The 11961-nt window shown below is 40.8% G+C and overlaps 1 protein-coding gene across 9 annotated transcripts in view; it reads right to left on the bottom strand.

The window, feature by feature from the left end:
- Window positions 1-1832: 1832 nt before the first annotated feature.
- The window catches only part of LOC118392408 (myelin transcription factor 1-like protein), a 154177-nt gene continuing 144048 nt past the window's right edge, over window positions 1833-11961 (bottom strand). For all 9 annotated transcript variants that reach the window (XM_052524023.1, XM_052524022.1, XM_052524027.1 and 6 more), the window contains one exon: window positions 1833-5906. In XM_052524023.1, coding sequence (XP_052379983.1) covers window positions 5766-5906 — 141 coding nt within the window. In that variant the 3' untranslated portion in view covers window positions 1833-5765. The remainder of the gene's footprint in view (window positions 5907-11961) is intronic.

The following is an 11961-nucleotide window of genomic DNA, read 5'->3' as shown; positions in this document are numbered from 1 at the left end:
TGATTGAAGTTGCTGTTGATTTGCTGACCTGTCTCATGTGTCAAGGTGCAATACCTACTAGGCCACACTGTCCTAAGGTTTGGGAATGGTTGGTCTCTCACAGTTGTGTGCCTTTACAATAACATTATTTTAGTCAAATGTAACCTTTATTTAACTAACCAAGTCAGTTAAGAACAAACTCTTATTTACAATGACTGCCTACCCCGGCTAAACGCTGTGTGCACACCCGAGCAAACGACGCTGGGCCAATTGTGCGCCACCCTATGGGACTCCCAATCACGGCCGGATGTGATACAGCTTCGAATCGAACCAGTCACTGTAGTGACGCCTCTTGCACTGAGATGCAGTGTCTATTTCGACCACTGCGCAACCCGGGAGCGCACGCCGTTTAGATCTTTGCGGCGTATAAAAAAAAAGATGCACGTCAAATAACCCTATTCGACGCTCAAATAAGCTTTTAATTTGGCACGTCAAATAACACAATTATATTATAGAATGTTGTGTGTGCTGAAATTTGCACATGCAAGCTAAGCGCCACCATTACGATCACTGTCAAAGCTGGACAATCCTGCGTTGGTAATAAGGCATCATTTGTTCGACCGAATGGGAAAACATCTGTTTGAGCGTTTGAAATTAGACCAGGATCAAACGAGAAGGATACATGTTTTTGCAAATATCTTTGATACAGATGTTATTAGCAAATTCTGGGGTGTCTAGCCAGCTTTAGCTTGGTACCTAGCTAGCACCAATGCAACCAGCCTGAAAACAATGAACAGTCATGTTCAATATTCTTAGCAATGATTTAGGAATCTATGTGAGTAAGTATTCGCTAGGCCACTTGTTGCTGTTCTCCTATTGGAATAACTAGCGAGCCAGCTACTTAACCCTGTTGCCCAAAACTACATTTATAAGCAGCCAGCTAGCTTCATCTGGCTACTTACTATGTCTTGACCGGACCCGGTTATGTGTTGTGAAACTTGCCACAATAGTGGAATTTGCTGTTCGCATTCAAAATAAAAATCCATCTTTGAAAGTAGTTACAATTGGTGGAATCATGCAATTTTCAGACGAGGTAATGTTAAACATGAATGGAGTGTTGGAATGTGGAGCAATGAAGTGGGGTATCAGTCTACGTGTTGACACCCAGAGAACACAACTGTGACGTGTTTAGCAAATATTAGCTCTTATTGCGGGACTTTGACTGTGAAATCACCTCCCCAGTCAGCCTATTGTGTGCATTGACATTCATATTGCACTGTGCAGCTTTACCTAATGATTGGGGATCAATGAAATACACATAGTAGGTTGACTGGTACAATAAATGTGGCTCAATTCACAGTGGTTTCAGAGTCCTGCAATAAGAGCTACGGCTAATGTTCTCTGGGGGTCACGAAGTCAGTAGACTGATACCACATGTCATTGATCCACAATCCATAGATGATGCTGTACAGTGAAATAAGTATGCCCCTAATGCTATTCTAAAGTCTAATACATCCAATGTGATTTCAACAGATTTTTGTCAAATTAACACATAATTGTCTTTTGTTGAATTTATATAAGAACATTCCAACCTCGTTTAGCATCATCTATTCCATTATGGCATGATTCCACTATTTCTATTATTTGCTTGACTTTCATTGAGAGAAGTTTATTTTAAAGGCAAACCGTAAATTCCACTATTGTGGCTAATCCTTTTTGTGGCTAGCTTCACATAACTTGCAGCTGCTCTGATCAAGTCTGATCAAGACTCTGCACCAATGCTCTCTGACGAGGCTATTTCTCTTCTCATACTCTTCTTCAACAATGTTTGAGGCAATCATTTTAGGAACCAGTACAAGTTAGTGTTGCAACACACGTTTTATTCAGAGTAAGAGATGTTAACACCAGCATGATAAAAATCGTACAAACATCACAATTTCAAATGAAATATCATAGCAACTTGTGATTTTTAACATATACAACAAAAATGATAGATCAACACAAATCATGCCATGTGGTACCAAAATGAAGTTGGAAAGTTTGCAAGAGGGGGCAGGGGAAAGGAGAGAAGGAAATACATTTAGTATAAAATCATTTTCATTAAAGCATTACTCAAAGTAAATTATAATTGTAGCAGTTTAATAAATTCACGAATTCCCAAATATTCATACGAAAATTATTCTGCATTCTAGCATGTGACATGTTAGTGTTCTGTATGTAAATAATTACAGATAAACTTTAACATTTGATATTACAATATGAACTGACTGTTGGTGAGCAGCAGATTTGTGCTTAAAATTCCCATTTCCTTTGTATCAGTAAGAATAATTGACTAAAGAAAAATAGTAGAAGCTGTCGATCTGTCTAAAGCTTTGCTATATTGGCAATAAGCTGCTGACACAAAGCTTTAGACACAGACATGAGGAGTCATATGGAATGTGGACCTCTAGTCTAGTAGAAGTCCACATTCCACCAGTGAGATCAGGTCAATGACAATAGCACCCTCAGGTTGACTATCAAAAAGGGATGTCTGAAGTGAACTTGACTCACGGAGCTCTGTCTCGTTGACTCCACACACAAGCTTACTTCCACATATGTCTTACGTGAACCATTCTCTCTATTTACCCATATTCATACTCGCATGAAGTGCATGCACGATAAACTGTATTAAGAACACATTTATAATCCATTAGTAGAGTCATCTTCAGCAAATGCAAGTCGCATGGTTATGCCAATTTGTAGAGAAAATTGAATTAGTAACAAGTACATACTATGTAAGGGTAGATTACTGCAGTTGGCTGATGTTTAAAAGATAACGGCATTATAGGGGGCTGACATTGACACTTACATTGCATTATAATGGTGTTTTTAAAGGTCCAGTTCAGCTGTTTTTATCTCAATATCAAATCCTTTCTGGGAAACAAGTAGGTTACTGTGATTGTTTTCAATTAAAATGGTTAAAAATCAACAAAAACAGCTTCTCAGCAAAGAGCAATTTCTCAAGCAATAATTTTTCTAGGGCTGTCTGGGAGTGATCTGAGTGGGGATCGGAAAACTGAAAACTAGCTGTTATTGGCAGAGAGATTTGGAACTCGCTTTCTTGTTAGTCTTTTAACTAATTTACAGCCAAAACTCCCATCCCACCAAAACAGGCAGAAATTTCAGGCAGTCTTTTAAAACAGCTCTTTACGAAAAGGGCATTATCATCATTTTCACAATTTCACAGTATTATTCCAAACTCATTGTGCGGAAATATATATGAAACACAGAAAAATCATGTTTTTGACTGCATTGGGCCTTTACGTACTATGAATACATGTATTAAGGGTGTCTCATAGAAAGTGATTGCAATTTACTCATGAAATTGCCATCAATCATAGAAACAATCATGGACCACTATTACCAATGTCATTGTTGTTGGTTAGCATTCTTTGCTGTTATAATGGATATCGATATAACATGTTTTTTTACCAATATATCCACTTTTAGGACTGAATCAAAGAGCAGTCTTTATCTCACGTAATGTGTTGTGGCTCAGACACATAGATGCATGATCGCAAAGACATTTCAACTGAACAAGTGCAATAATATACTATGATTAATGAAGGACGTTGACCCTGTAAGTCGAGCGCATCAATCAGCTGTTGTAAAGATAACTTTTCTACAAAACCTCTGACCATCAATTTGAGCTTTCAAGTACCTCTTTAAGTTTCAATCAAAACATCAAAACATGGAAACAAAGGTGTCCCTGTGCAAAATGTAACATGAAAAGAACCAAACTCATTAACTCATCTATCGTTCATTTTGGAACTGATCTCCCCATGTTGAATTTCTAAAACATGATTGTATTAAAAGATTTATACAAAACTTAATACATTTACATTGTTAGTAAAAAGAGTTTTATCAGCTATAATTTCATTTACAAGAAATTGCATATACCCAAACTTTTTCTATATCGATTGCATCCCATATCTAAACAAGTGATGTAATCATTGTTATACCAATATTGCTGATAAGTGGTCCTACTAAGTATTCAATAGAATTCATATAAATTAGTAATGCTAGATTGTCTCCTTTATATTTTCCATAGCCATTGGTCGTTGGACATCTCGCTCTGTGTTTTTAACAACACAGATTACTAAAACGTTTTATTTCTAAGTAAATGAAGTATAGTCATTCTAGGTTATGGGAGTTGGACATCTAACTGTGTTTTTAACAACACAGATTACTAAAACGTTTTATTTCTAAGTAAATGAAGTATAGTCATTCTAGGTTATGGGAGTTGGACATCTAACTGTGTTTTTAACAACACAGATTACTAAGACGTTTTATTTCTAAGTAAATGAAGTATAGTCATTCTAGGTTATGGGAGTTGGACATCTAACTGTGTTTTTAACAACACAGATTACTAAGACGTTTTATTTCTAAGTAAATGAAGTATAGTCATTCTAGGTTATGAGAGTTGGACATCTAACTGTGTTTTTAACAACACAGATTACTAAGACGTTTTATTTCTAAGTAAATGAAGTATAGTCATTCTAGGTTATGGGAGTTGGACCAGTTAGCAGTTTCCGTGTCATGATGTTTAAAATGTGTCATATTTATACATGGTTTCTTCTTAAACTTGATTTAAACACAGACATTATTATTAGTGTTCACACAGACCACTGAAGACAAAGAGTTTTTCAAACATTGTTACAAAAATCAATACATTTACATCCATTAAACAATCTTCACACCAAAGGTCATTTTTGTTTTCTATGACATACTTAAAAGCTTATCTAAAAATGATTGGTCCTCACATTGTCCTCATCTGGCTCCCCACCCGTGGCGCTCAGTTCTGATTGGTCTTCACATTGCCCTCATCTGGCTCCCTACCCATGGCACTCAGTTCTGATTGGTCTTCACATTGCCCTCATCTGGCTCCCTACCCGTGGCACTCAGTTCTGATTGGTCTTCACGTTGCCCTCATCTGGCTCCCTACCCGTGGCACTCAGTTCTGATTGGTCTTCACATTGTCCTCATCTGGCTCCCCACCCGTGGCACTCAGTTCTGATTGGTCTTCACATTGCCCTCATCTGGCTCCCTACCCGTGGCACTCAGTTCTGATTGGTCTTCACATTGTCCTCATCTGGCTCCCCACCCGTGGCACTCAGTTCTGATTGGTCTTCACATTGCCCTCATCTGGCTCCCTACCCGTGGCACTCAGTTCTGATTGGTCCGCACATTGCCCTCATCTGGCTCCCTACCCGTGGCACTCAGTTCTGATTGGTCTTCACATTGCCCTCATCTGGCTCCCTACCCGTGGCACTCAGTTCTGATTGGTCCACACATTGCCCTCATCTGGCTCCCTACCCGTGGCACTCAGTTCTGATTGGTCCGCACATTGCCCTCATCTGGCTCCCCACCTGTGGCACTCAGTTTTGTCCTTTTTATCAATATCGTTAAAATAATGAATGATACAAGCTTACAATTAATAAATACATATACACTAAAATGTGCATACATTAGCAGCTATAAACAGTACATCACATTATATTAGGTCATATGAAAATGTACAAAACGTGAATGTTCTTTGAAACTTTTGCCATTGGGAACTATTTTTAAAGCAAGGCAGAAAAGCCATTACAATGGAGCTCAGAGCATTACAGCATAATGAATAAAATAAATACTACGGTAAATTACAGCAGCAACAATCATAATCCATTCTCTTTTGACTTTTATTTGTTGCTTTAACATCATTTGATTTGGCCTCAGACTGGGCCTTTTGGCCAGAAGATAGGCTACTACACTTGGATGCCTTGCACCGCTTGTTTGATGTTCTCCAATAGTTCCTTGTTCTCTGGACTCTGGTATTGGTCCTGATGGGTGTACATGTCTGTCAAAGTACTCACATAAGTGTCAAAGTTTTGTTCATTCATTGGCTCCTGTGAGGGGTAAAAAATAACCAATAAGGACAATGGTACGTTCAGCAGTCAGATTCAGTATGTTTCATTGTGATGATCAATTCATTTTGTTTTCATAGAGAATGGAGAGGAGGAAAATGAAAATTGGTCAGGGAAGGACATTGACAGCTGCAAACATTGTCAGGACAGTATAGTGAGGTTGTACTAACACAGTATAGTATGGTGGGGTTATACTAACACAGTATGGTGGGGTTGTGCTAACACAGTATAGTGGGGTTATACTAACACAGTATGGTGGGGTTGTGCTAACACAGTATAGTGGGGTTGTACTAACACAGTATAGTGGGGTTATACTAACACAGTATGGTGGGGTTGTACTAACACAGTATAGTGGGGTTGTACTAACACAGTATAGTATGGTGGGGTTGTGCTAACACAGTATAGTGAGGTTGTGCTAACACAGTATAGTGGGGTTGTACTAACACAGTATAGTGGGGTTGTGCTAACACAGTATAGTGAGGTTGTGCTAACACAGTATAGTGGGGTTATACTAACACAGTATGGTGGGGTTGTGCTAAAACAGTATAGTGGGGTTATACTAACACAGTATGGTGGGGTTGTGCTAACACAGTATAGTATGGTGGGGTTGTGCTAACACAGTATAGTGAGGTTGTGCTAACACAGTATAGTGGGGTTGTACTAACACAGTATAGTGGGGTTGTGCTAACACAGTATAGTGAGGTTGTGCTAACACAGTATAGTGGGGTTATACTAACACAGTATGGTGGGGTTGTGCTAACACAGTATAGTGGGGTTATACTAACACAGTATGGTGGGGTTGTACTAACACAGTATAGTATGGTGGGGTTGTGCTAACACAGTATAGTGAGGTTGTGCTAACACAGTATAGTGGGGTTGTACTAACACAGTATAGTATAGTGGGGTTGTACTAACACAGTATAGTATGGTGGGGTTGTGCTAACACAGTATAGTGAGGTTGTGCTAACACAGTATAGTGAGGTTGTGCTAACACAGTATAGTGGGGTTGTGCTAACACAGTATAGTATGGTGGGGTTGTGCTAACACAGTATAGTGGGGTTGTGCTAACACAGTATAGTGAGGTTGTGCTAACACAGTATAGTGGGGTTGTGCTAACACAGTATAGTGAGGTTGTGCTAACACAGTATAGTGGGGTTGTACTAACACAGTATAGTGGGGTTGTGCTAACACAGTATAGTGGGGTTGTACTAACACAGTATAGTGAGGTTGTGCTAACACAGTATAGTGGGGTTGTGCTAACACAGTATAGTGAGGTTGTGCTAACACAGTATAGTGGGGTTGTGCTAACACAGTATAGTGAGGTTGTGCTAACACAGTATAGTGGGGTTGTGCTAACACAGTATAGTATGGTGGGGTTGTGCTAACACAGTATAGTGGGGTTGTGCTAACACAGTATAGTCGGGTTGTACTAACACAGTATAGTGAGGTTGTGCTAACACAGTATAGTGGGGTTGTACTAACACAGTATAGTATAGTGGGGTTGTACTAACACAGTATAGTATGGTGGGGTTGTGCTAACGCAGTATAGTGAGGTTGTGCTAACACAGTATAGTGAGGTTGTGCTAACACAGTATAGTGGGGTTGTGCTAACACAGTATAGTATGGTGGGGTTGTGCTAACACAGTATAGTGGGGTTGTGCTAACACAGTATAGTGAGGTTGTGCTAACACAGTATAGTGGGGTTGTGCTAACACAGTATAGTGAGGTTGTGCTAACACAGTATAGTGGGGTTGTACTAACACAGTATAGTGGGGTTGTGCTAACACAGTATAGTGGGGTTGTACTAACACAGTATAGTGAGGTTGTGCTAACACAGTATAGTGGGGTTGTGCTAACACAGTATAGTGAGGTTGTGCTAACACAGTATAGTGGGGTTGTGCTAACACAGTATAGTGAGGTTGTGCTAACACAGTATAGTGGGGTTGTGCTAACACAGTATAGTATGGTGGGGTTGTGCTAACACAGTATAGTGGGGTTGTGCTAACACAGTATAGTATGGTGGGGTTGTGCTAACACAGTATAGTATGGTGGGGTTGTGCTAACACAGTATAGTGAGGTTGTGCTAACACAGTATAGTGGGGTTGTACTAACACAGTATAGTATGGTGGGGTTGTGCTAACACAGTATAGTGAGGTTGTGCTAACACAGTATGGTGGGGTTGTGCTAACACAGTATAGTATGGTGGGGTTGTGCTAACACAGTATAGTATGGTGGGGTTGTGCTAACACAGTATAGTATGGTGGGGTTGTGCTAACACAGTATAGTGAGGTTGTGCTAACACAGTATGGTGGGGTTGTGCTAACACAGTATAGTATGGTGGGGTTGTGCTAACACAGTATAGTATAGTGGGGTTGTACTAACACAGTATAGTGGGGTTGTGCTAACACAGTATAGTGGGGTTGTGCTAACACAGTATAGTATGGTGGGGTTGTGCTAACACAGTATAGTATGGTGGGGTTGTGCTAACACAGTATAGTGAGGTTGTGCTAACACAGTATGGTGGGGTTGTGCTAACACAGTATGGTGGGGTTGTGCTAACACAGTATAGTATAGTGGGGTTGTGCTAACACAGTATAGTGAGGTTGTGCTAACACAGTATGGTGGGGTTGTGCTAACACAGTATAGTATAGTGGGGTTGTGCTAACACAGTATAGTATGGTGGGGTTGTGCTAACACAGTATAGTATAGTGGGGTTGTGCTAACACAGTATAGTATGGTGGGGTTGTGCTAACACAGTATAGTATGGTGGGGTTGTGCTAACACAGTATAGTATGGTGGGGTTGTGCTAACACAGTATAGTGGGGTTGTACTAACACAGTATAGTATGGTGGGGTTGTGCTAACACAGTATAGTGAGGTTGTGCTAACACAGTATAGTGGGGTTGTGCTAACACAGTATAGTGAGGTTGTGCTAACACAGTATAGTGGGGTTGTGCTAACACAGTATAGTGAGGTTGTGCTAACACAGTATAGTGGGGTTGTGCTAACACAGTATAGTATGGTGGGGTTGTGCTAACACAGTATAGTGAGGTTGTGCTAACACAGTATAGTGGGGTTGTGCTAACACAGTATAGTGAGGTTGTGCTAACACAGTATAGTGGGGTTGTACTAACACAGTATGGTGGGGTTGTGCTAACACAGTATGGTGGGGTTGTGCTAACACAGTATAGTATAGTGGGGTTGTGCTAACACAGTATAGTGAGGTTGTGCTAACACAGTATGGTGGGGTTGTGCTAACACAGTATAGTATAGTGGGGTTGTGCTAACACAGTATAGTATGGTGGGGTTGTGCTAACACAGTATAGTATAGTGGGGTTGTGCTAACACAGTATAGTATGGTGGGGTTGTGCTAACACAGTATAGTATGGTGGGGTTGTGCTAACACAGTATAGTATGGTGGGGTTGTGCTAACACAGTATAGTGGGGTTGTACTAACACAGTATAGTATGGTGGGGTTGTGCTAACACAGTATAGTGAGGTTGTGCTAACACAGTATAGTGGGGTTGTGCTAACACAGTATAGTGAGGTTGTGCTAACACAGTATAGTGGGGTTGTGCTAACACAGTATAGTGAGGTTGTGCTAACACAGTATAGTGGGGTTGTGCTAACACAGTATAGTATGGTGGGGTTGTGCTAACACAGTATAGTGGGGTTGTGCTAACACAGTATAGTGGGGTTGTGCTAACACAGTATAGTGAGGTTGTGCTAACACAGTATAGTGGGGTTGTGCTAACACAGTATAGTGAGGTTGTGCTAACACAGTATAGTATGGTGGGGTTGTGCTAAGACAGTATAGTGGGGTTGTGCTAACACAGTATAGTATGGTGGGGTTGTGCTAACACAGTATAGTATGGTGGGGTTGTGCTAACACAGTATAGTGGGGTTGTACTAACACAGTATAGTGAGGTTGTGCTAACACAGTATAGTGGGGTTGTACTAACACAGTATAGTATGGTGGGGTTGTGCTAACACAGTATAGTGGGGTTGTGCTAACACAGTATAGTGGGGTTGTGCTAACACAGTATAGTGGGGTTGTGCTAACACAGTATAGTATGGTGGGGTTGTGCTAACACAGTATAGTATGGTGGGGTTGTGCTAACACAGTATAGTATGGTGGGGTTGTGCTAACACAGTATAGTATGGTGGGGTTGTGCTAACACAGTATAGTATGGTGGGGTTGTGCTAACACAGTATAGTGGGGTTGTGCTAACACAGTATAGTATGGTGGGGTTGTGCTAACACAGTATAGTATGGTGGGGTTGTGCTAACACAGTATAGTATGGTGGGGTTGTGCTAACACAGTATAGTATGGTGGGGTTGTGCTAACACAGTATAGTATGGTGGGGTTGTGCTAACACAGTATAGTGGGGTTGTGCTAACACAGTATAGTATGGTGGGGTTGTGCTAACACAGTATAGTGGGGTTGTACTAACACAGTATAGTGGGGTTGTACTAACACAGTATAGTATGGTGGGGTTGTGCTAACACAGTATAGTGAGGTTGTGCTAACACAGTATAGTGGGGTTGTACTAACACAGTATAGTATGGTGGGGTTGTGCTAACACAGTATAGTGAGGTTGTGCTAACACAGTATAGTGGGGTTGTGCTAACACAGTATAGTGAGGTTGTGCTAACACAGTATAGTGGGGTTGTACTAACACAGTATAGTGAGGTTGTGCTAACACAGTATAGTGGGGTTGTACTAACACAGTATAGTGGGGTTGTACTAACACAGTATAGTGGGGTTGTACTAACACAGTATAGTGGGGTTGTACTAACACAGTATAGTGGGGTTGTACTAACACAGTATAGTGGGGTTGTACTAACACAGTATAGTGGGGTTGTACTAACACAGTATAGTGGGGTTGTACTAACACAGTATAGTGGGGTTGTACTAACACAGTATAGTGGGGTTGTACTAACACAGTATAGTGGGGTTGTACTAACACAGTATAGTATGGTGGGGTTGTGCTAACACAGTATAGTGAGGTTGTGCTAACACAGTATAGTGGGGTTGTACTAACACAGTATAGTGAGGTTGTGCTAACACAGTATAGTGGGGTTGTGCTAACACAGTATAGTGAGGTTGTGCTAACACAGTATAGTGGGGTTGTACTAACACAGTATAGTGAGTTTGTGCTAACACAGTATAGTGGGGTTGTACTAACACAGTATAGTGGGGTTTTACTAACACAGTATAGTGGGGTTGTACTAACACATTATAGTGGGGTTGTACTAACACAGTATAGTGGGGTTGTACTAACACAGTATAGTGGGGTTGTACTAACACAGTATAGTGGGGTTGTACTAACACAGTATAGTGGGGTTGTACTAACACAGTATAGTGGGGTTGTACTAACACAGTATAGTGGGGTTGTGCTAACACAGTATAGTGGGGTTGTGCTAACACAGTATAGTATGGTGGGGTTGTGCTAACACAGTATAGTATGGTGGGGTTGTGCTAACACAGTATAGTGGGGTTGTACTAACACAGTATAGTATGGTGGGGTTGTGCTAACACAGTATAGTATGGTGGGGTTGTGCTAACACAGTATAGTGAGGTTGTGCTAACACAGTATAGTGAGGTTGTACTAACACAGTATAGTGGGGTTGTGCTAACACAGTATAGTATGGTGGGGTTGTGCTAACACAGTATAGTGAGGTTGTGCTAACACAGTATAGTGGGGTTGTACTAACACAGTATAGTATGGTGGGGTTGTGCTAACACAGTATAGTGAGGTTGTGCTAACACAGTATAGTATGGTGGGGTTGTGCTAACACAGTATAGTATGGTGGGGTTGTGCTAACACAGTATAGTATGGTGGGGTTGTGCTAACACAGTATAGTGAGGTTGTGCTAACACAGTATAGTATGGTGGGGTTGTGCTAACACAGTATAGTATGGTGGGGTTGTGCTAACACAGTATAGTGAGGTTGTGCTAACACAGTATAGTGAGGTTGTGCTAACACAGTATAGTATGGTGGGGTTGTGCTAACACAGTATAGTATGGTGGGGTT

Source organism: Oncorhynchus keta, chromosome 8 (assembly GCF_023373465.1).
Source record: "Oncorhynchus keta strain PuntledgeMale-10-30-2019 chromosome 8, Oket_V2, whole genome shotgun sequence".
Taxonomy (NCBI): Eukaryota; Metazoa; Chordata; class Actinopteri; order Salmoniformes; family Salmonidae; genus Oncorhynchus; species Oncorhynchus keta.
This window is presented reverse-complemented; position numbering and strand designations above follow the sequence as displayed.